Raw genomic sequence first — 26257 nt, forward strand, 5'->3', positions numbered from 1 at the left:
ACATCTCGGAACAGGTTTTAATGGACAAATCTCGAAGGGTTTGTCGACAATCACAATTTCCCGAAATTGTTTCGTTTTACTTGGTCGATGGAGTTCCTAACCTTGATTATATATTGGGTGTACTGACAGACGAGGCGACCACCCATGACCTTGGCCTTCCAACAAGCATATGTTCACTTCTGTGTCGTCACGTGATCGTTTCTTTTCTATCGTCCTTACTATTGGCAGAGCAAATATAAATATGATTAATTTATACGAAAACATTCTCATACATTGTAAACTTTATCTATTTTACAACTATTGCGGAACAAGTTATATCAACTTATATCAATCACGCTTGTTGGCCCGGATTGAAGCGCGCATTCATACAAACAAAGACTCATTAAAAAATCTCCTAATAATTATCAGCTTATTATTCACAACCAAGTCACAACACAGAGACATTGTGTTCAATATATTAGGGTAAAACTGATTGTTTAAATAGTCGATTCATTATTCATGGTATACATTCATGTAAATACGATGTATACATATATATTATATAAGTATGTATATACATATATATATACAATCAACAGGTAACGGCGATATACTGTCAAACGTCAATAGGTACAATAGGCATTGGTATTGTAATTAGCATCCGTGAAAAAATCCGTTATCGTGCAAGCTAGCTGGGACCTATGTACAGGCGATGACAACGAAGTGCGCTTCTGGAATGGGAGTTATCTCCCTTTGTTCAATCGTAGCAGTGGTTGCAAAAGGTGACCCGTTCTGAATGATCGCATCCAAGCGTATCAACAAAGTCTAGTCGTCTAGAATGGCTAGTAAAATACTAAAATCAATTTCTATATTTACAGTGAAAGTCATGACGACTCCATCTGCATTTTTTTGATTTAATAACATGATTTAATCATAATGTTTGATGGAAATTAGATTTAATCAATCCCTTCCTCTCCACACTCTCTCTTTCTCTCTGACAGATGGAATGTAACGTGCCAGCCGTTGTAATAAGACTACGGTCTGGACTCAGCATTGGCAATAAGGAAGTCATTTTGAGGACAGCACCAACAATGCTATTTGTACAAGCAAACGATAGCACGAATCAAAAACCTGAAACTGTGTGTAAAAAGAGAGCGAAAGAAAAATAAATAAATAAATACACCCTCACCCCTGACACGCGCGCTTATGTTTTGAAGTAACATGTTTCTGTGATAAACGCCAAAACAGAGTTGGTAATTTCGAAATTATTTCACTTTTTTCCGATGACTTTTTGAACGAAGAACGTCGCCAATTAACTGCAGGGGACACCACTTCCAAACACAGTCGTAACAAACTGCGCTACTCCGTGCACTTTCGCCAAGTAACCAGCGACGAAACTGTCCGTGTTTCCCCAAACCCCGTTTATCAGAAATGGTGCTATATTCTATTGTACCAAAAAGCTCTCGGTTCAATCGTCATGGCGGAGACAGATACTGAAGCCAAAAGAAGTTTGTTGATTAACTGGTACTACGTACCAAATAATATTTTAAAAATGTGTTTTGAGTAAAATGAATCGTCATCACAATAAATTATTCTCAAGCCAACTTGCTTCCCCTCCACTTTCCCAATATGCACAAACTAATTAAAAAATCACGTGATAGGCGCCATTGATGGTGTACTGCAGTCACTGTTTTCATACGAAAATGTCGCCATTTGCACACCGTGTATTCATTCTCAGCGCAAAGCAAAAGAGCTTATTGCCAAATTTCACAGACAATTCCATGAATCTAAATTTAGATCTTTGCGATGTCCGAGTCGTCCGGAGCTTTCATCACCACTTCCGTTTCCGTTTTGTCCAGCGTGTTGCAGTGGCTGGCGGGCTTTGAGGACTGTAGACCAGTATGTGTGGTGTCCGATATGTCATAATCATTCGTGCTGTCCGTCGTCCGCAAACTGTCGGTCTTTAGAGCCTGGATAAGACGCTGTAGAGATAAAGATACAACTTATACACGTGGCAAATTCAATAATTACGACAAAAAATTGAACTGGTGATAATTATCATTAAACATTAAAGGGGCACAACTCACAAAAAAACCAAACAGAATTTGCAAATAATCTGCACGTTCACAACCACTTACATTATTGATCATGTATACTTCGTTTTATAAACATTAGTTGAGGACGAGAAAGTAAGAACAACATTGTGCATTAGTACAGCTACAAGTACAGATACGTTAAGGGGGCACAACTCTCAGGAAAAAGCGCACAGCTACTCCAAGAACTGACCGTGTTTTTCCTGAAAATCAGTGAAAGTAAAAGGCATTACTTTTGACGAAATCTAAAGTGTCGGACAAAAATGGGATCTTTTTTTGTTGATAACTGATGTCTTCAGTCATCTGATCAGTCACGTGACCGTACCTGTCGTAGAGTCCCCTTCTCGTTGAAGACTGCATGAATCGCCCCGAATATCAGTCCCAGTATAATAGGCGAGGCGGCGATACACCAACCCACTGTCTCGGCTTCTCTCTGGTCGTATCCCACCACGGGGAAAGGGTACACATACACCGCGAAGTAGTAAATCAGCATGGCCTGTAATGTAGTATATAATCAGTATATATACTGCAAAGTAGTAAATCAGCATGCAGGGTAATATAGTATATAATCAGTATATATACTGCAAAGTAGTAAATCAGCATGGAGGGTAATATACTATATATTCAGTATATATACCGCGAAGTAGTAAATCAGCATGACCTGTAATATAGTATATAATCAGTATATATACTGCAAAGTAGTAAATCAGCATGGAGGGTAATATAGTATATAATCAGTATATATACCGCGAAGTAGTAAATCAGCATGACCTGTAATACAGTATATAATCAGTATATATACTGCAAAGTAGTAAATCAGCATGGAGGGTAATATAGTATATAATCAGTAATTATACCGCGGAGTAGTAAATCAGCATGGCCTGTAGTACAGTATATAATCAGTATATATACCGCGAAGTAGTAAATCAGCATGGCCTGTAATAAAGTATATAATCAGTATATATACCGCGAAGTAGTAAATCAGCATGGCCTGTAATACAGTATATAATCAGTATATATACCGCGAAGTAGGAAATCAGCATAGCCTGTAATACAGTATATAATCAGTATACAATGTATAAACCGCGAAGTAGTAAATCAGCATGGCCTGTAATACAGTATATAATCAGTATATATACCGCGAAGTAGGAAATCAGCATAGCCTGTAATACAGTATATAATCAGTATACAATGTATAAACCGCGAAGTAGTAAATCAGCATGACCTGTAATACAGTATATAATCAGTATATATACTGCAAAGTAGTAAATCAGCATGGAGGGTAATATAGTATATAATCAGTAATTATACCGCGGAGTAGTAAATCAGCATGGCCTGTAATACAGTATATAATTAGTATATACCGCGAAGTAGTAAATCAGCATGACCTGTAATACAGTATATAATCAGCATGGCCTGTAATGCAGTACATAATCAGTATATATACCGCGAAGTAGTAAATAAACAGTATATACACCGCGAAGTAGTAAATCAGCATGACCTGTAATACAGTATATAATCAGTATATATACCGCGAAGTAGTAAATCAGCATAGCCTCTACGATAGAATATGTAACTGTGAAGTATCGGATGAAAGTATAATATAATCTAGTGAAACATATCAAGATTTTTTTTTGTTTTCTACAGTAACATTAAATGTCGGTCCCGTGTTCAGTACGTCGACCCACGGTACGGCATATGACAAGAAAACATCGACCGGGACCTGAGATAATTATTATATATTTAACAATAATATCGTGATTTGTATTTACATTACTTACCGAGGGAACAAGAGAAGACAGTCCATACCACAGACTCATACAAGCGCGCTCTACCGGCAAGTACAGACACTCCTGCTTGACTGGAAAATTGGAGAGAACACTTTTCAGACACAACGAAATTATTAATTACAGACATTTCGTTCATGTTTACACAAAAATGTGAACATCTCATACTTATAAAGTTGACATTCTTCAAATTCTTTTATCCAATTTAGAGCTAATTTAGCTTACAATATCAATAACATACAGAAAGGTTTAATAAGATTTAGAGCTTTAGAGACTAAGTACAGATTATTTGATTTTCGCAATGGGCCACCAGGAGTTGTGTCCCCTTATACGAAGTACCCGGATTATCCACTTACTATAGCCTGTGATGAATGGGACCATGCTGATGATGATGACGGTGAAGATGAGACGGTCTACGTAACTATTGACGACCATATAGATAAAAATACCAGCCTATAAACGAGAAAGAAAGAAAGTAAAAAACATAATTCAGTATTTCACTTAAAATAGTTTTAAAAATCCCTTTGAAAATTAATTCGTTTGAGGGTAAAGTTTTTTTGAGTTTTTCGGGGTTTTTTGGTGGTTTTTTTTATGTTTTTGGGGGGTTTTTTTATGGTTTTTTTTGTGTGTGGTTTTTTTTTTTTTTTTTTGCGGAAAAGAACATATTTTGCTTAAAATCTTATCAAATCCGCGAACTTTTGAATCTCAACTAACACTACATGACATCTTCTTGGAAGTAAACCGGAAATTCCATGAATTCTTGCACCCAAAATCAACCAATTAGTTTTTTCAGGAATCTTGGTGCCCTACCTGTGATGCAAATGGTAGACTAATAAGCAGGGATACACCGCAGGCGATGGCGACAAGACACTCCCTCCGTCTGACGATCCTCATCACTGGGAGTGGAATGACCGGAAGTAGTGTCTCCCAGATCGTCACGAGATGAACGGCCTGATGGACTATCCCGAACAGGAAGGAGATCAGGTAAACACTGAACGCAACGAACGGTAGGTGGCGCAGTTTGGCGTACATCCCCACCAGTAGGTGTGAAAGTCCTGGAGAAAGAACAGTGTTCGTTATCATATTTTTGTATGTATATGTTTTTTTTTCTATTGATAAATTTTTTTGTCAAGCCTTAGGTATTTATAGAGATTTACAACATTTCGATGATTTTTAGTCGACTTCAGTACCTTTTAAATTTGGTCTGGCTAACCATTTGGAACCTGGTAATCCCCCTATAACGGAACTTGTTTGTATTTGATTTGACTTGATTCTTACTTACCCAGTGTGAAATATACAAATCTGACTTGACCCTGACTTTGACCCTTACATACCAGACTTGACCCTTACCTAACTGGCTTGTCCTTTACGTACCGTTTTTTGACCTCTTCCTCTAAGCAGCCATCTTGGCCACTACCTATAATTGACTTGACCTTTACGTATTTGACCTGCCCCTTGCGTACCTGAATTGACCTGTACGTACCTGGTTTGACCCCATTGGCCACCGCTATGAAGCCAGAGTCACTGGCCGCCTGGAAGAACTGGTCAAATGCCAACATGACAAGGACCGGAAGTGTACCGTAGATCGCTAACAGAATGATCCAGGACCTAAAACATCGTAAAGGGACATGTCTTTCGGAACATCTCTAGGTTTATGCAATAGCTACAAGGTGACCAATTGCAACAACAATATCTGAAAAGTTTCGAACGTATAAAAATTTTTAAAAAATTAAAAAAAAATGGGCATACTTCTCTTTAAAAGGGGACAATAATATAATGATATAAAGAGTTTGCACGACAATTTTTAATGGACATTACTCTATAATATTGGACGACTCGGGACTCGGAAATGGTAAGTGTATACTTTTTTTTAATAAAGTTCAGACAACTTACGCGTTGATCACCTTCTTGCTGTTGTAGAGCTGAGCTCCCAGGGAGGGAAGGATCCCGGCCCACAGTCCTACACTGCTCATGTGGATCAACAGGGCGCTCACCCAGGGCTGTAATACCAACATCGATAGCATGAACACAACACACTTATAAATATAGAGCACTTCACTAGTTTACTAGATCCGAATGTAAGTCAAAGACTAAACAATTATTACTGCTCGAAACCATTAACGGGAGAAATCCACGATGGGAAAACCAGTCTGATGGGTACATAAAATAGTAAAGGGACATAACTCTCAGGGCAATCATCGAAGTGACTAGAAAATGTCATATCTCTCCCAGAGTGCATTGCGGTCCCCCTCATTACACATGATACTATTGAAGGGAACCGCAATGCACTCTGGGATAGATTGGTAAATGTCTGTAAGACATAAATGCCGCCGCTGCCACTTGACACCCCGAAACACAGTTTGGTGAGGATTGCATCAGCATTTCCTGAGAATAGCTATTAGTTACATTGCATCGGCGGGCCTGGACGGGACGGGACGGGACGGACATGGGCAACACTATATGCCCCCCTCCCCCTTCCTCCCAATTTCATGGCGGGGCACACAAGTGAATAGCAAGTACACAACTTCTTATTTTCATACAAAATGGCTGAGAGAATAAGGAATTTCACTTAATCCACAGAAGGGTGGACAAATGGACATCCTGGTGCACTGTAACCCTTTAAATTAAGTATGAAAGGATATTTAGCAAGAAAAGGCCAGTATACTGTTGTTTTAGGATACCTTTGGATTAGCTAGATCTGACAAAGCTCTGTTCTCATTAGGATCCACCTCCAATATGACGTCACTGTTATTGGCCTTAGACTTGACCAGGCGGTAATGACGGAATTCTGGCGGGACGTTCAGTTCATGTGGTCCGGCGATGAACGCGTACATGAAAACGACAAAGGCCAAAACGAGACCGACCGGGACCAATCCGTACACAATCTGAAAAGATACACCGGAAGTTAATATTTTATCCCCACAATCAAAGGAATTAAAAACGCTAATACATTGCATATATAAATTCGTATGAATTCTTACAAAATCTATGAGAAATATTGCAAGGAAACTAAAGTGCACCAATTCCGGCTGGGTTTCAGTATCCAGAATTAACAAAGGGCAATAACTCCATTTGCAGTGATTAGCGTGACACGATCTCTGAAAGCGACACAACATCATCTAAAGTGATACACACGGACAAATGTTGGTAATAGTAGGTAAAGACTATAACGGGGAAATATGCTATAGGACAAGGCGTTCCTCACTCGGAACACATTGTCTTCATAGAAAATGACGAGGAGTTCCGATTGGGCGATCCGAAGGCCATACATTTTTATTGCATAAACGACATCTGGAAGTTATAGATGAAAGAGGTCTGTGAGATAAAACTGGAAACGGTGAAGCACAGACGGTCAGAGCATATAGCCATGTCCGGTAGTCCTCTCCGGTGCTGACAGCAGACGACTTATTAGTGGGGTATACGTTTTTTATTTTCTGCTCGAATGTATTATTCTTCTGCTCTGAAACATCACGCTGTTGTATCGTCATTTAAATGTGGAACCATGGATTACGTTATTTACAAGTTGTAGTAAACTCACCTTGCCCAGCCCCTGGAAACCTTTAAATGTCATTAGATAGGTAACTATCCACGTAGCCAGGAGACAGAGGGCGATATACCAGACCAAGTAACCACCCTCGCCTATGTGTTGGGACCGCTGTAGAAACCGTTCACTGGAACACAGGATATACATTTTAATGTTATAATTGTCATTAAAACAAGAGGCCCATGGGGCTTGTATCGCTCACCTGGTTGGATTAGACCAAATGTCAAAATAATGTTCATATTCAATTTCTTTTATTTGTAAATCTCAAACAATGCTATATATGGTTAAAGTGTGGGAATCCGAACTGCTTTAAAGATTAATGAAGTCCAGACTCTCTAAGGTCTGAAAGACCTCAAGAATTGTTTTAAGAACATGCATTCATCACTTTATGACAAGTAGCGATTTAAAGGAATTACCTCTATTTCCCCTATTGGGCCCCGCCCCTTTCGCCCCTCTGGGGTCAGAATCACCATTTATGCAAAATCTGTTCCCCTTCCCCCAAGGATGTTTCTGACCAAATTGGGTTAAAATCCATTCATAACTTAATAACTAGTAGCAATTTAAAGGAATTACCTCTATTTCCCCTATGGGGCCCCGCCCCTTTCGCCCCTCCGGGGTCAGAGCCACCATTTATGCAAAATCTGTTCCCCTTACCCCAAGGATGTTTTTGACCAAATTGGGTTCAAATCCATTCAGAACTTTATGACTAGTAGCGATTCAAAGGAATTACCTCTATTTCCCCTATTGGGCCCCGCCCCTTTGGCCCCTTTGGGGTCAGAGTCACCATTTATGCAAATCTGTTTCCCTTCCCCCAAGGATGTTTCTGCCCAAATTGAGTTCAAATCCATTCATAACTTATGATAAGTAGCGATTTAAAGGAATTACCTTATTTCCCCTTATGGGCCCCGTCGCTTTGGCCCCTTTGGGGTCAGAGTCACCATTTATGCAAAATCTGTTCCCCTTCCGCCAAGGATGTTTCTGACCAAATTGGGTTCAAATCCATTCATAACTTTATGACTAGTAGCGATTTAAAGGAATTACCTCTATTCCCCTATTGGGCCCCGCCCCTTTGGGGTCAGAGCCACCATTTATGCAAAATCTGTTCCCCTTCCCCCAAGGATGTTTCTGACCAAATTGGGTTCAAATCCATTTATAACTTTATGACTAGTAGCGATTTAAAGGAATTACCTCTATTTCCCCTATCGGGCCCCGCCCCTTTGGCCCCTCGGGGGTCAGAGTCACCATTTATGCAAAATCTGTTTCTATTCTGCCAAGGATGTTTCTGGCCAAATGTGGTCAAAATCGAATAAGAACTTTTTGACAAGTAGCGATTTGAAGCAATGACGGACGACCGACGGACGGACGGACGGACGACGGACGCTGCGCCATGACCTTCGGCCCAGGTGAGCTAAAAATGAATGTTGCTTGGTGCGAAATTGAGCTGTTATGCCATGGACGATACTGTCGTAGGAATTTTAACATGCTCATTTCTTTCAACGTCGACAGGCTTTCATCTGTACGGTGATATCAGGCCCGTGTTTCATCAACGTTCTTTAATCAAGAAAATCCCTTAACTTAATTTCTCCATAGGAAAGCATTACGAAATTTAAGGAACACATTTTGAGTTGAGGAAAATTGATGAAACTGGCCCCAGGACCAACTTGTGATTCAAGGACACCTGAATCTCCCGTATAAATCCCCTACACTACGAATATCCCTCAATGGTACGTCCTTTAGGCGACTATCGTTGGTGAAACCAAAGCTTATATAGAATTCCGTCTCACGACAATCGTCGGAATGTCCCGTCTTAGATTGAGCGCCATAAAGTCGTCTAGTTATCGTACGAGGACCGAGCATCGCACGACTGTCGGTCGGCTACATTTTGTCTTCCAAAACTGAGGGCGAACTCAAACAACGCATTATCTTCCAAAACCTACACCACCCCTTCGGTGTAGCTGTCATGGGGTCAACACGCGGGAAAAATTCCCGTTTGAAAAAAAAGGTCTTTCCATTTAAAAAAAAAAAAAAAAAAAAATGGGGGGGGGGGGGGGGGGGGGCGTATTTGTTACTTAAACATCTTATTAGAATTGCATGTACAATCAGTAAATCAGTTTTAAGAATAAGTCGATTAGATAAGTTAAAACTATATGTTTTGCAGTTTGAGAGCAAGGTTTTGCGCTGTGGGCGTTAGTCCAAGACCAATGCCTTGGCCGGTATACATCTGTCGGACCTCCACTACACCCGAGAAAAAAATGTGGATTTTTAAAGAGCTTAATGGTTAAAATGATAATGGAATGAAGAAGCTGTATACTTACTGGAAAAGTATCGAAGCATAGTTTGGATCAGAATCTTTTAAACTGCAAAAGAAAAAGTACATCCTTTGATAGCAGTAACACGATTTACGTATATATGCTCCATTTATGATACAGGTTGGATCGGTGGCCCTAAATGACTCAGACAGTCGATTGGCCGTACAACAATACAATACCATACAATACCATACAATACAGTACAACACACCACGATACAGGTTTGATCAGAGAAATGAGTTAGGCCTTTTTGGTATAATGTTGTCACGTGCTTGTCTGTTTACTTCCAAATATGGTATGCCCGATTCGGCGGATCAAATAGGGATATAAATAAATCAGAGAAAACAATCTTTTTGTGTTATTACTTAAATAGCAAGTTACTTACAATTTTGATATTAGTGTATCAAAAGCTCACAACTTAGACAATCCAAGTGAAAAAACGTGGAAACTTATCTTTAAATGAAACCTGCTCCAGATTTCAGTTCTTTGGAGATATTTTAGGTAGTTAATTTTAGATGTTATTATCTACATAGTAAATTCTAGATTAACGTGTCACATATAACATTTACCCAAGAGATTCATTCTGGAATGCCGCGAACATGTAGTAGAGGTTATAGCTGAGTTCAAGGCCGTTCACCAGGGACCGGATATACGTCATCAACAATATGGCCACCGCTGAACCTAAATGTAGAAGGATTAATAAGATAAATAGAGAATACATGGTCAGTGTCTTAAAATATAAGCTGTATTTTGGCGAGGGTAAAGAAAGACAAAAGTGGCGAGCCACTTTTGTCTTTCTGTCCCGAGCCAAAAAGACAGCTTATATTTTAAGACACTGACCATGTATTCTATTTATCCTGCAACAGTCAAAAATAATCATTTTAAAGTGAAACGGAGTCAAAAATGACAGATATATGTTCGCCTTTTAAACGTAGTTTCACTTTGAAGTAGGTCAGTCGAACTGACGCACGTGCTAAGATTCCAAAATACAGCTGTTTTCCGTCACTGCCGTATACAGCAAAAATATATACGGTGAGTGTATTCCGACAATGCGGTGGCAGTTGCAGGATAAATAGCGTTCATTTGTAAACTTTGTAGTTCGTATGAAAAATAATGACAAGTATGTCTACTGAAGTGTATTTCGGGTTGTAATAGATTACTTTAGTACGATATGAATATGTCTCTCTCTCTCTCTCTCTCTCTCTCTCTCTCTCTCTCTCTCTCTCTCTCTCTCTCAAATATGTAAATATATGTCATCTTGTAAAAATAAATGTATTATATGTATGTAAAATTATATAGAGAAAGGGCTTAATATAAGTTTGATAACTTGTGCCCAATTCCCATGTATATATTAAGTTACAATAAAATATGTTTAAATCAAATGGTTCTTATGCATGATGCCGAATTTATCATTACGGGAAACAAACTACAAATTAGATACGGAAACAAGTTTTGTAAGCTATATCCTTGAAGGATGGAGAACCTTCTGGAAGGAAACTTGAATTTTCTAAATTGTCCTTACTACTGAAGACAAAGCATTACACGAACAAAAATACCGACCCTGGTGGGCACTGCGACAGCGACACAGACCAAACTCACGCGAGAAGTAAACGAGATTTACATACGGAGATGAGGAAGCAATCTCCCGTCCATGCCAGCTTAACGAATGTGCCTGTTATCAAATGACATATCCCCTATTAAAATGTATTTAGGTTCTCTGTTCACCAAGATTGCCAGTCTGCTTACTAATGGGCCTCAATACACTCGAGATATGTTTTTTCCCCGATATTAAATCGTTCGTATGTCGTAAGCACCGTCAGAATACCACGTAGTATTGCCTGGTCGATACGACTTGTCATCAAGTCTCCTGGAAGTCCACGAGAAAAGGATATACCGACTGTAGGATAATGTCTGTTCATGAAAATAAGCGAGTTGTTTCTGTGTGATTTTAGTAGAATAGGTTTTTTTTTCATTTCTTCTTATTAAAGTAAATAAGATTAATGCGTGATCGGGTGGCACAGTTGTAACACACTTGCCTTTCACCTAGGCGGCCGGGGTTCGATTCCCCAATCGGACGTGAAATGGTATACATGGGGTCACCTGCCTGACCACGTGGGTTTTCCCAAAGTTCTCCGGTTTTTCCCCTATAGTAAGACCCCCCGCGTGCTTCAATCTGGGCCAACAAGCGTGATTAACCAAAGATGGTATAACTTGTTTCGCAACTGTTGTAAAATAAATGAATTTTACATTTACATTTGTAATTAAAGTACTACGTACGAAGAAACTAAATTGGACCTGTTTTTCTTATCGAGATACTCACAGTCTTTCGTCTACAGGGAGAGAGAGCCAAATCTGCACTGTTTGATAAAAAAAAATAGGGAGCTAGAACTTGGTACAAACTTACTTTTAAAGGATAATTAAAGGTTTAAGGTATGCAGAAACCGTCAAAATCTACTTCCGGTTAATTTGGGTGTCAATCTTTCAACTACAACTATTTTTCCTTTCAGCTTAATCTACTCAGCACCGGTTAATATGGTTTTTTTTATTACATTTGCTTTGACGTTTAACACAAAAACGGAGAAAAAAACAATAATGCTTAAAATTCTATATCATGACGTAAGCTCAATTTAGATATAGTTGTTCGAAACGTTGTTCTCAGTCTTCAACGATCTAAAATATTCTGATTGGACTGTATCTTTATAACTATAAACGACGATAAATTATTGCTGTGGAAAGTTGAACGGTCCATTAAGTCCCTGAAATAAACCTACATAGTTATAATGGTATGTATAGGACTATGATATAATAAAAACAAATGTTCGGTTGGCACAGTGGTAACACATTTGCCTTTCACATAGGCGGCCGGAGTTCGATTCCCCGCTCGGACGTGGAAAGGTATGGGGTCACCTGCCTGACCACGTGAGTTTTCTACGGTTTCCTCCCACAGTAAGACCCCTCGCATGCTTCCATCCGGGACATTCAGCGTGATTAATACACGTTTGTAGAGCTTGTTTCGCAATTATTGTGAAATAAATTTAAAAAAAATGGGGAAAACAATGTAATCGGAAAGGACCGAAACAGATAATGTTCCAAAGGGTTGAAATAGGTTTTAAAGTTCCGTCTCTTCAGCATCAGTGTTTATAACAACAGACATGGACTCCGAATCCCGCTTGATAATAAGTATAAACTAATTTTCATGACTGTTCTTTTCCCGACCAATGCAAATACATGCGACAAAAATGAGCCCGTCTAAATAATATCGGTAAAGTCCATCACATTCAGAGTGATAAGTTCGATAGTTATGTAACAGAGCGCATGATTAATTATATTTAAATCACTGCCTCCGCTAGGGATCGAACCCGGGCCCTCTGTCTTAATAGTCTTATGCTCAACCGATCGAGCTAAAGAGAAGATCTCCCTTACCGAGCGGTATATTGCGGCTAGTATTTGCACAGGGTTACAGTTGAAACGTTGAAATCACATACATCCAGTAGAAATTTGATACAAACAGATTTTCTGAAACCCAAGCTCTAATTGTATTACCACGTTTTTAAAAAACCCATTATACAATGTAGTTTATACCAACACACAAGCATTAAATTATCGCGCGGTGCGTTCGATACCAAGGCTTACCAAATCAATGCTATGACAAACATAATGGCTTAAGTAACGAAGTGTTGATGAACTGATAATTGCCCTATATCAGCACTATTAATGTTTTATTGAAAACAGGTTCAACGATTGATTGATGTTGGCCATGTTGATGTCAATCGTATTACGTTCGGAAAACCTCAGTTTTTATATAACCAAACCAAGAAGAGATAGAAAAACAACAGAAAATGTCGATATATAAACAGTAATTCAAGATAAAAATCGACATAACCACGGAAAATTATAACAAAATGTAGATTTCCCCGGAGACTCTTAAAGACACTCGGAGAATAAAACCAGGTGCTCTGGAAGGATCAGCGTCTCCTGCTTTTTAGTCATACAAATCTAGGTCACGACGACACCCGTCATTCAAAGCTAGGTTACGACGAGACCCGTCATACAAATCTAGGTCACGACGACACCCGTCATACAAATCTAGGTCAGGACAACACCCGTCATACCAATCAAGGTCACGACGACACTCGTCATACAAATCTAGGTCACGACGACACCCGTCATCCAAATTTAGGTCACGACGACACCCGTCACGCAACTGTAGGTCACGACGACACCCGCCATACAAATCAAGGTCACGGCGACACCTGTCATACAAATCTAGGTCACGCCGACACCTGTCATACAAATCTAGGTCACGGCGACACCCGTCATGCAAATCTAGGTCACTACGACATTCGTCATACAAATCTAGGTCACGACGACACCCGTCATACAAATCTAGGTCACGGCGACACCCGTCATGCAAATCTAGGTCACTACGACATTCGTCATACAAATCAAGGTCACGGCGACTCCTGTCATACAAATCTAGGTCACGACGACACCTATCATACAAATCTAGGTCACGGCGACACCCGTCATGCAAATCTAGGTCACTACGACATTCGTCATACAAATCTAGGTCACGACGACACCCGTCATACAAATCTAGGTCACGGCGACACCCGTCATGCAAATCTAGGTCACTACGACATTCGTCATGCAACTGTAGGTCACGACGACACCCGTCATACAAATCTAGGTCACGGCGACACCCGTCATGCAAATCTAGGTCACTACGACATTCGTCATACAAATCTAGGTCACGACGACACCCGTCATACAAATCAAGTTCACGGCGACACCTGCCATACAAATGTAGGTCACGACGACACCCGCCATACAAATCTAGGTCACGACGACACCCGCCATACAAATCTAGGTCACGACGACACCCGTCATACAAATCAAGGTCACGGCGTAAGTCATTTAATCAAGCAGGAAAGCAGTGAAGACATTTTCAAATGGTACGATAGCCATGAACATTTATGCATGTTATGAATAACACTAGCACTTTTTCAAGATGTGCTTACGTGCTTGCGCGCGCGCGCATGTGTGTTTTAAATCTGCTATTGATGAGAGAGAAAAAAATAACACGTAGAAAATGCTTGAGCTCTTGTTCATCAGGTATCCTCAGAAAGGGTTGCCAAGTTGTGTCAACAAGACAGAAATTGATTACGTCATGTGGACACGGTGAAATATTGCAATCTCTTTGCAAAATGTATTTACCTAGTATTGGAAATTGGAAATCGATCTTTAATAACAAACTCACCTTTGAGAATAGGAACAAGATGGCTGAAGATTCCTACAATACCCCGCCGGTAGATGGCGCCTAACTTGATCTGTACGTAGCAGACTGGTATGCAAATGAGGATCAACAACACGTAGTAAGCGATCAGGAACACCTCTGTAAACAAACAATGGTAAACAAAATTTAGTGACGGAGCTTTGGATTTCAGAGGCAATCGAATTTAAACAGTAGATACGTTGTTACTATGATATATACACATATATATGTGGGCACTCTCTTCAGGAATGTTGTATTTAAGGTATTAAATATACCATCCCACCACACCACTTTTATCATCATAATTAAGACGAATTATACTTGCATTATATATGATGCGTCTTACTTATTATTTCTGTCTGAAGGGGCCTGCTCCCATATTAACAGTTCCTGTTCTCTATTAAAGGCCCTTGTTCTATATTCAGGGCATTTGTTCTACATTTACGGCCTTTTGCTCCATATTAATGGCCCTTGCTCCATATTAACGGCCCTTGCTCCATATTAACCGCCCTTGCTCCATATTAACCGCCCTTGCTCCATATTAACGGCCCTTGTTCCATATTAATGGCCCTTGTTCTATATTAACGGCCCTTGCTCCATATTAACCGCCCTTGCTCCATATTAACCGCCCTTGCTCCATATTAACCGCCCTTGCTCCATATTAACGGCCCTTGTTCTATATTAACGGCCCTTGTTCCATGTTAACGACCCTTGCTCCATATTAACTGCCCTTGTTCCATGTTAACGACCCTTGCTCCATATTAACGGCCCTTGTTCTATATCAACGGCCCTTGTTCTATATTAACGGCCCTTGTTCTATATTAACGGCCCTTGCTCCATGTTAACGACCCTTGTTCCATATTAATGGCCCTTGTTCCATATTAATGGCCATTGTTCCATGTTAACGGCATTTGTTCTATATTAACTACCTTTGTCCCATATGAAGGATCCCTGTCTTAAATTAACGGCCTTTGTCTCATATCAAAGAGATCTGTCTTATATTAACGACCATTGCCCCATATGTTCGCTTGTCCATACTGTCCCTGGCCCATGTTTACAATTCCCATTCCCATAATGAAGACAAGTATCTGATCAGTTTTTTTCTGTCCAATATTAATGCTATCTACCACTCATTAACATCTGGTTAATACTGAATGATAAATTATTAAACACTCCCGTTTCTAACGGTTGTAATTATATCTGAGCCGCGTGCATAGCCAAGTGTTCTTGATATTTTAATGGAAATATGGGGAATAATAAACAAGTCACAAAAACCGGTTATCAGCCGCTGTAAACGAGCTTGTTGAATCCTAAATGTGTCTCGGAGAATGGTAATATCGACCTGCCGTCACTAGCACGAGATATATCATTTATTGATGTGGCTGCTAATTAGGACTAAATTGAATCTCTACTGATTCATTACTATGCCATATTTATACTTTGGCAAAGCATGAAAATGACTGAATGATTCCGGGGGAAAATGCACGCGGCCTTGAGGACGATAGGCGTTCCCATTAAAGGGTTGTACGGAGTTGTTTAAACATGCACGCTAAAATAAATACAATTCGGTCATATCTATATAATGCATGAAGCCTGTTAAGGTTTCGTGTAAAAAAAAAGACGCAATCGATTTGCGTTCATACTTGCATAAATGTTAAATAAACACTTTTCATTATTTATTTAGTATTCTAAGCCCCCCGATTTGACGTTGATTGCAGGAGATGACTAAAAATCTGTCAGCAGAATCGGTTTTATTTAATGCATTGCGGTACTTGAAAGTTTGCTTTTTCACACGACCAGCTTTAAGTTTAAGTTTAGCGCCCCGTGAACAGACAGGGGCATTTTGAGGCGTTGTTTCCTAGTAGTAGTTTGTGACTACCTCACTGAAAAACATACGAGGGACCCGTCGCATGCCATTCGGAGCAATAAGGGTAAAATGTCTTGTCCAAAAAAGCAACCACGATAGCAAAGATCGGTCTGTTTCTCAGTTTCACAAGAAACAAACCGACACGGATAGGGAGCGGTGATCCAAGCATCTCAGACTACCTTAAACTGAGGCTGCGTGGCCGGCGCTCTAACCGACTGCGCAATCGCGGCCTCTTCAGGCGTGGCAGATGCGAATCCCATCCATTTATGGAACACATATAAATTAATATTTTGAAACTGAAATAAAACCGTTATTGGATTTGTGCCAGTAAGATAAAACTGCATTTTAAATAATTGCCAGAACACTGACACCCTATTCTCTCCTGAGATGTCAATATAAATGCATTCGGTTTGGTACAACATCTGTGTTCTGACAATGTTAGGCAACATGTGTTACCGAGAAGTGCTTCTTCATCCTTACAATTGTGTTATTCCACTTCGAGAAAGCATTCTCAAAACAATATCAACAGGCAGAATAAATGTCATGAAATATTGAACTGGAGACGGAAAAGTAATCCGGTAATGGTTTTGTTTGGTAGAGCACTTACATTGCCTTCCGGTGATAGCGACCGGCACCGACCTTAAAACTATTGCTATTGATCGTTGGAGAATAGAATTTAAAAACAAATGGCCCAGACAACTATCGTTTAAGAATATCGAATACGGCGTGAGAAGCAGGAACTCATCAGCAATATTATCATTTTTGTTGTCTAAGGTTTTGAAAATGATATCTCGCTTGAAATCGAAGACTTGGCTGTTTTTATTGAACACGCTCACAGGGCGTGTTCTGAAACCGCGTTGACGTAAGCGCTTCATCAGCAAATCGTAATTCATTGAAAGACTGACAAATTCTTAAGACATGCTTCCTTAAATCAACTCAACACTTGTTAACATCTCTGCCTATCGTAATTAAGTTGTCATTATGACCAGGTAGCTCCTAACAGATTGTGGGCGACAAAATCATCGATCTTCTACCAATTAGAGTTTGCTGTCGCTTCTGCGACATCTTATGACGTCATCGAAGAGGATGCATATGACAGTCGCCATACATAAATATTGTCTGTATCAGTGACAGCATTGGGCTACAGTATCACAAACATAAGCGTGAAAGGCGACAAAAACCAAATTCAGAAGACAGTCAAGATTAATTGTTGGGTTAAGAACAAAATGTGAAATAATGGCCGTCTTGTGTTTGATATTAGACGTTAACAGTAGAACTCATGAATGACGAATCCTGTTTTTACGAACTAATGGGCGAAACTAAGACTTCACATACGATGGTCATACATACGCTTAACAAAGTTTCAATTTTTCTTTAATTCAGTTTCTAGTAAACGAAACACCAAATATCGAGATAATTCATTGAACAAAATCGAAATGGTTTGTCACACCATGTCCTGTGCCTATTTGCTTTCGTATTTTCAAATTACACGAATGTACTTGTCGTTTTTTTTTTTAAATAAATTCCATCTAGCTACAATTTTCACGTGACGGAAGCCGTGATCTTGTTTTCAGAAACAACAACCCTTGGTGCATTGCTGTTTGGCCAACAAACACATATCTGTAACATAGTTCGGCAGAATGTCGGTGATGGAATCGTGCCGTGGGGGTTTTCGTCTGCTGTAGTACATTCTCATCTATAACACCAAGATATGGCCCCACGTATCGATCGGAAACCCTCGAGCTCACACGTATGCTGCTTCACCTCCCCAACACCTCCCCACGCGAGTATTGATCGGTGAAATGTCAAATTCATTGCTCTTACCAATAAAATCCCCTCCCAAACTGCTTAACAATATGGCAATCGATCGGGAGTCATAGAACGAAATGTTTGGCTTATATTAGGGACATCAAATACAACCGGTTAAAATAATCAAAAATAGCAAACAGCAAATACTTATGTATATATGAACGCAAACAAAATTAAACAAGAAATATCTTTAAAAAAGATAAACGGCATAGTTTTAACGCTGGTTGTTATAATGTAAAACTGCTGGTGAAATAAATTACGAACTAATGCGTTTCAGCACGGATAACGAAATTATATCAGTTTGAATGATTTTTTTATGATAATAATACTGCATTTGAATCAGGATATATATTTTTTAATGTGTCATTTGAACAGATACATCCACTTATTCAGCTTGCATTCAATCTTAACTTTGTTTCGTTTTAACTGTAAATCTGCATTTTGCATTTACCACTACATTGACCAATCACATACTTCATCTTGACTAGTAACGCCACCTGCCGCGTCATATCCGGGGCGAAAAGAATATTATACGGCTATACCGAAAAAAACATACACATATAAATAGATATTGTGTACGGGAATCATTCTAAAACCCGCACCAACGGGAACGAAATGAAAATTACATATGGGGTTTGGGAACAGCATTAAATTGGATTTTAGAGTAAAAATGGGAGGTAATCAAAATATAGTTCGAGTTATTGTCACTGATGTCTAACATTGTACAATGGTCAAAGAGAGAAGAAATATCATTACGTTTGATTGTAAACCGTTTACGTCTGAGGCGAATTTTATGCTGTACTAAGATTATCCAATGTCATATATCATCTCGATGGCTGAGGGTATTTCAGTTTCACTCATTTTGGGTGGTGGGGTAGAAATTCAGATAATCATTGAAAACAGATTCTATCTACCGTATATGACCTGATAAGGGCGCCCCCACTGTCAATTACACGCGCCCTGTGCCCTTATTAGGTCATATACGGTATATGACTAGTGACAGAACCCCGGTCACCATACCAGAAACAGGTTAACAGAACTAACATTGGGACACATATTAAAAGTATTTGTGACGTCATAATTTGAACATATACACCTGTTAATAGTGTATACCCCCTTTCCAGCAATATCACATTTGATAATTTCAGGTCTCAATTGGGCTCCCAATGGGGGCGTGAACATGTTCAATATGACATTATGAATTAGTATGCTTTGCTCGTCAGAAGAATATAATGTAAAAAAAAAATACGAAATTGATTTAATCATGAGGTAAATTATCCTCCCTTCTATGCCTCATCTTGTCCTATTTCAATTTCCTCGCCTTCCCTTTTGGATCCACACATTCTTGCCCCTAACATCAACTGCAAGATGTAGGTTTTTGTTCATTCATTAATATTTCTTATTCCGAACGACGAAGTCCGGTATAGAACTGACCCTTGATGTAAAAGGAGAATTTCCCCTTACCGAACTCTCACCTTTGGTATTTTTTACAGTTTCGTCCAATATCTGATCCGGAACATTTACGTTTCCGTCGCGGGGAATATCGTACAATGTTTATCGATCTATTATTGATCACCCTGGTGACTCATCCGTCCTCCTTGTGCTCGCCGGACGTAATCTTGTCGGAATTAATACTTTGGAATCTTCTAGACGCTTAGAACATCTGTTAGGAACCTACAGATTTTTTAAGTCGATTATATAATATATATCTCTATAAAGAATGGTGCTAAGATGGTATCACCTTGCCAGTTACCATGGCGACATCGCGCGTTTTGACATTTAATCTATAAATGTCACGCCTTTTTTTCATATATTCAGCTGATTTACATAATGTGGCGTTTCAAGAGCCTGTCTTCTGGAACCTTTCGTGTTTATTGGTTTTCAATGATAACAACTAGCTCGAGGATACATTCATTTTTAAAAACGAGAGATTCCAGCACCAAGATTAAACAATACTTTGTGACTGACGCTGAATAGCACACAATATCTTACTGTTCATGTCCTTCATGGATACTTGCTATCATTATTGTACTAGTAATGAAAAAACGTCAGACTCAGACGTAAAAAAACTGATAAAAAACCATAATGGGTATTTTACTCAAGTTACACGGCCACCAATGCGGATTTGAGCGGACATGTTGACAATTGACCGCTCTGCCGAGTCCAGCAACGTCTCCGCTCAAGACACAAACAGCATTTTCTCAAACATGCTACCAGTCTAATCAGCGAACCGGTTAAAGCTCGCGTTTCCGCCACAAACTAATTGCTTTCGAGGTCCCTGTTTTCATTCATGTCTACTGCAGTTGAATGTTTGTGTAAAACATACAATCGATATTTACTTCCATTCACATCATTGTTTAGCTATGAGCATGTCTTCTCGTAGTTATTTCTCGTTAAAACTATCAATACAGTTATTATAAGACTGGTGAGACTGCAAAACACCAAATGAATGAATGAATAAATGAATGGATGGATGAATGAATGGATGAATGGATGGATGGATGGATGGATGGATGGATGGATGGATGGATGAATGGATGGATGGATGGATGGATGGATGGATGGATGGATGAGACAACCAATCAATGATTAAGAACGTTATCAAGAATCGTAAAAATTCTATATTTGTCTTTCTGATAAAAATTAACAAAATACGTCGCACGTACAATCTTTGTAATGAAGATGAAAAACCTGATGGGGCATAAACTGTGGAGATGACTGATTCCTCGCGGAAATCGGGCCCGCTGAATCATCGTATACATACTGACCAGACGATTTATCAGCGGAAACGACAGCCGTGATAATTGCACATTACACTTACTCGCATTGCTGGCCATTCATAGGCGACAGACAGGCTAACTGGGGTGGTTATTTCCGGTGTGCGCCTAGCCGTAAAATTCCGGTATACCGCCTCGAAATAAACGATATTTATCAGCTAAATATAGATATACACGCATTTTTGTGAACATCTAATTATGAACTACACTGCATACATTTACTAAATTTGACGTCGATGTATCCCTTGTGTTAAAATTAATTACCGGTACTATTTACAACCGGAAGTGGAGCCGAAACCTGACCACAACGATATTCTTCCGCCGAGACATCAATTGTATCTGTGAGTTACCGGAAGCCCTCGCACTCGAGTACATATTTAGGTGGGATAGTTTAATAATAAGTTCTCAAGATTGAAGATTTGTATTTCACTCTGACACACTTAGTGTGTAACAAGAGGCCAAACAATTCACAACAATTGTATAACATGTTCTTGAAGTTTGCGGTGTCTGATGCTTGAACAACATCTTCTGGTAAGATGTTCCAATTGTTGGAAATTCCAGGGAGAAAAGAATTCTGGAAGATGACTGTGTTAAACCTAAATTGTCCGTACTTGTTACTGTTTTCAGCGCGAGTTCTCAAACTTGTAGGATACAGAATGTCATTTACATGTATGGCCACTAGCTCCTTCACAATTAAAAAAGAAAAAAAAACTTAACGATGGTTTTTTCTGCGATTTTTAAGAGTTGGTAGTTGCAGGTTTTCCATCCTCGTTGTTACGCTGCTTTCTCGTCTATAATCAGATGATATTATTCATGCAGCCCTACTTTTAACTTTCTCAAGTGCATTCATATTATGCTGTTGGTATGGTACGTAAATTATATGGAGTTTCTTGGAAACTCACAATGAAAATAAATACACGGTCCCAAAAGATTCCCTAAACGGGGACTATACCAATAAATAGAATATAACCTTGAATAGAAGGTCAAAACATGGATTTCTAAAAACCCTATTATTGGTTCTGATAAATTTTATCAAGAAGCCACGCATCAAAATCGTTGGTTTCCAAGGTAACGTTGCGTGATCCGCCATTCAAAGTCACGCAAAGTCCTTTATGAAGTTGAAGTGGAGATTCCATTGGCAAAGTACCGGCTCTAAATAGAATTCCGGACCAATGTGGTTGTAGGTCTTGACCTACCATACAAAATCTCGGGACCCACGTGTTCGGAGGTAGTGAACAGGAAAAGAATGAAATGATAAAGGTATGCTTTAGTAGGTATACTAATTTGTCCAAAAAAAAAGGAATTTTCGAAAGTTTTTTCACAGGAAAAGGTAGCTTTACTTGCAGCAAAAATGGTACCTAGTAGACAAAATGAGATAGGAGATTATTCTAATGATGAACATTTATAAAAACAAGATCAATTCTGCCCTTGGAATAGAGATGTTTCTGCCTAAAAATCAAGATATTTTGCCATTTTTTTAGGTTTTCACAGGTATGGAAGAAAAAGATAAGTTTACTTATCCTTCACTTCTGTATTACAATTGCAAATGTACATTTTACAAATATACATATACTTTAGTATAGGTTATATATAGGGTTTACTGGCTATGTTTACATATCTAAAACATGCGCCTTATTTAGTTCAGAATTGAGTACTTTTAAGGTACAATGCTACCACAGAATGACCACGCGACAGCCAGTGTTTCCAAGACAAACATGGCGGAGATCCGCGACATAGAATGGGTTCCAGAGAGCTCGAGTTTCCTCTGACCTGACCTGAGCATATACCAGGTATGATGTGAAAACTGCCATTCTCTGCCACAGTTTGGTGCTAACAATGTATCTTACGGATATGACACTTTGCCGTACATGTATCTACAAACGAGATAATATTTATTCAAGGCCACTTAATTAGTCCCAAGTCGCTCGTCCATTTTGTCAGTACAACAAAATGGCTTTCCACTATTCAAAACAAGCCACAACTAGAATACATACATACGTCGTGTCCTAGCCACTGGCACCATATCCCTGGAGACAATATTGCCTTTTGTGGCCTTACGAGGCCAACAGACTCCTTTACCGGGCCAAATGCCTCGGGGTAGGCTCTTTATGATGGTGTGCAGAAAATATGAAACGTGACCAGCGTTATGTTGGGGCTTTGGCTCGTCAATGGCGAAAAAATGTCATTGCTAGCATAGATTGACTGTAATTATTTTGAGGGAAGTTTGTTAGCGATAAGGGTACGGCACAGTTAATTTTATATCGGTGACATTAGTCATTATTATCTGCTTCACTGGATAAGTCGATAAAATACATTTCAATTGATTTATTGTAGCGATGAGCCGAGGAAGTACTACGGGGACAGCTCTGGTATCATATCTCCGTGATCGTAGTCCCGAGACAGGCTAACGGTTTAATAAGGCCGCCGGAGGATGAGTCAGCCAAGTCGATAACGTAGGTAGGTACTGTACTGTCAACACCAAAACCACATACCAATGAATCATGGCAGATCAATACTAATCCCAGGATTGGTTCATACCGTCTAATGAACGCCATAACAACTTGGGGTTGAGCAGGTGTTTCTCCCACCTTTCACCGATTTGTCTCCCGTTTTGAGTGTACAAGATTTCTCTGTCTTTTTTAGCGCGTGCAATCTGTCATACCCTAGGGTGTGACAGATTGCACGCGCTCACTTTCTTCACCGGAAGTACTACCGGAACTACTTTTTTGTTTACATTACGTCGTCTGCTACGTCAACAAACAAATTGTGTACACAATACTACAGATCTACAAAGCGATCTCGGAGATGTTTCAAACAGGTGACACTGTTACGGTTGGTGAAAATGGTAGGAAGGGCAAAATTGTTGGCACTTTTCGTCCTATTTTTTATATTCATACGCCCATGTGTACTTGTTTACAAACAGACGGTGATCGCCGATGGGAAAACACATAAAGAAAGGAGGTGGGAGAAAAATAATCATTCCCTACCTTGAGGATGTAACAAAGAAATCTCAACCTTCGGGGGGGATTCTTGAATGTCCAAACCCTCGGCAAGCCTCGGGTTGGACATTCAAGAATCTCCCCCTCAGGTTGAGATTTCTCTGTCACACCCTCAAGGTAGGGAAAGATTCTATTAATCTACAACGGGATTTGTACAGGTGTATCTACAACGGGATTTGTACAGGTGTATTTATAAAGATGATTTGTACAGGTGTATCTGTACGGGGATTTGTACAGGTGTATCTATACGGGGGATTTGTACAGGTGTATCTATACGGGGGATTTGTACAGGTGTATCTATACGGGGATTTGTACAGGTGAATCTACATGGAGATTTGTACAGGTGTATTTACACGAGAGATTTGTGCAGGTGTATCTATACGGGGATTTGTACAGGTGTATCTATACGGGGGATTTGTACAGGTGTATCTACACGGGGATTTGTACAGGTGAATCTATACGGGGGATTTGTACAGGTGTATCTATACGGGGGATTTGTACAGGTGTATCTACACGGGGATTTGTACAGGTGTATCTATACGGGGATTTGTACAGGTATATCTACACGGGGATTTGTACAGGTGTATCTATACGGGGGATTTGTACAGGTGTATCTGTACGGGGATTTGTACAGGTGTATCTACACGGGGATTTGTACAGGTGTATCTATACGGGGATTTGTACAGGTATATCTACACGGGGATTTGTACAGGTGCATGTATCTATACGGGTGATTTGAACAAGTGTATCTACACGGGAATTTTAACAGGTGTATCTACACGGGGATTTGAACAGGTGTATCTACACGGGGATTTGTACAGGTGTATCTACACGGAACGTACAATTTAATTTACAGAAAACTTTCACATTTGTGCATGGACACGTGCTGAAGGTCAAGGACGTTAGGCTTAGGTGTAAGGTCAATGAGGTCATGTCGGGGACGATACTATCTACCGACGATAATGAATAGGGATAGGGAAGTACGATCGGACCGGTCAGTAGGGATTGGATGACAGATCTGGGATGTTTCATTGGAAAATGTCGTCTATAGCCAAAATTTCCGCGAGTGGTCGTTGTATAGAGGTTTAGATCGCACGTGCCTTACCTGTGTGTATGAAGGAGAAGTGAGGGAGACTTGTAGTTCCATGTATCCCGACCGTAAAACAACATACTAGTGAAAACTGCAGTAAATTCCAGCGACCCCCGGAACTGGCCGGCTCCGTCAGGACTGTATCCGTCATTGTCCTATCAAAACACTATCTCGCTACAAATCCACCCGGAAGGAAAATGCTCGCTATTAATCCAACTGGAATGGAACACAACTTTGACCAATATCCACCCGTAACATGTACAAATCTCCGACGACAGGTATATACCGTCAATATCGATGTATCAGAGTATTGCTCATAGTATGCTAGCAGCCGCTGAATCACGCTTAAGACTGCTTCTCTGCACTACGCATGCTCACTAGCGGGATCCCGACCGCAAATCCTATGGGACACGCGCATCCATGCACGAGGCGAGTGTCATTGTCGGCTCGACTTCAGTGGGGGAGTATCGATAAAGGCACGTACTTACTACAAGGCAGAGCTCAAGGTGAGAATGATATCGGAGCTTCCGCACAGAGTTCTACCAAAGCCGCGCCAGCAACACTGCAATATAGGATCGAAAGATCTGCCAATAGAAAAAATGTCTCTGGCAGGCTATCCGAAGTACTGGTATCAGAATTTAAGAAAATGTTTTTTAATGCGGTACGTAAACAATGTAAAGTAGTATTGTATTGTCAGTTTTGGCTCTATCACTTACTGGTGGGATGTA

General features: G+C 39.8%; 1 protein-coding gene across 1 annotated transcript; it reads right to left on the reverse strand.

Moving 5' to 3' along the window:
* Positions 1-842: 842 nt before the first annotated feature.
* Positions 843-25847, reverse strand: LOC117339401 (sodium- and chloride-dependent taurine transporter-like). The gene is made up of 13 exons (XM_033900964.1): positions 25545-25847; positions 14973-15107; positions 10282-10393; positions 9719-9760; positions 7398-7530; positions 6541-6744; positions 5753-5859; positions 5343-5467; positions 4670-4914; positions 4216-4312; positions 3854-3933; positions 2398-2568; positions 843-1961 (listed from the first exon to the last, which is right to left on the reverse strand). The coding sequence occupies exons 1-13, from the start codon at positions 25678-25680 to the stop codon at positions 1773-1775; spliced, it is 1776 nt and encodes a 591-aa protein (XP_033756855.1). The 5' UTR covers positions 25681-25847; the 3' UTR covers positions 843-1772.
* Positions 25848-26257: the final 410 nt, after the last annotated feature.

Source organism: Pecten maximus, chromosome 12 (genome assembly GCF_902652985.1).
Source record: "Pecten maximus chromosome 12, xPecMax1.1, whole genome shotgun sequence".
NCBI lineage: Eukaryota > Metazoa > Mollusca > Bivalvia > Pectinida > Pectinidae > Pecten > Pecten maximus.

Coding starts and splice junctions, on each gene's coding strand:
- LOC117339401 (XM_033900964.1), bottom strand. CDS start 25,680: ATGACGGATACAGTCCTGACGGAGCCGGCCAGTTCCGGGGGTCGCTGG. Junction 10,394..14,972: donor TCTTGTTCCTATTCTCAAAG/GTGAGTTTGTTA, acceptor TTCTACATTTAG/GTTCAGCGGTGGCCATATTG. Junction 5,860..6,540: donor CAGATCTAGCTAATCCAAAG/GTATCCTAAAAC, acceptor TTGGTATTACAG/CCCTGGGTGAGCGCCCTGTT.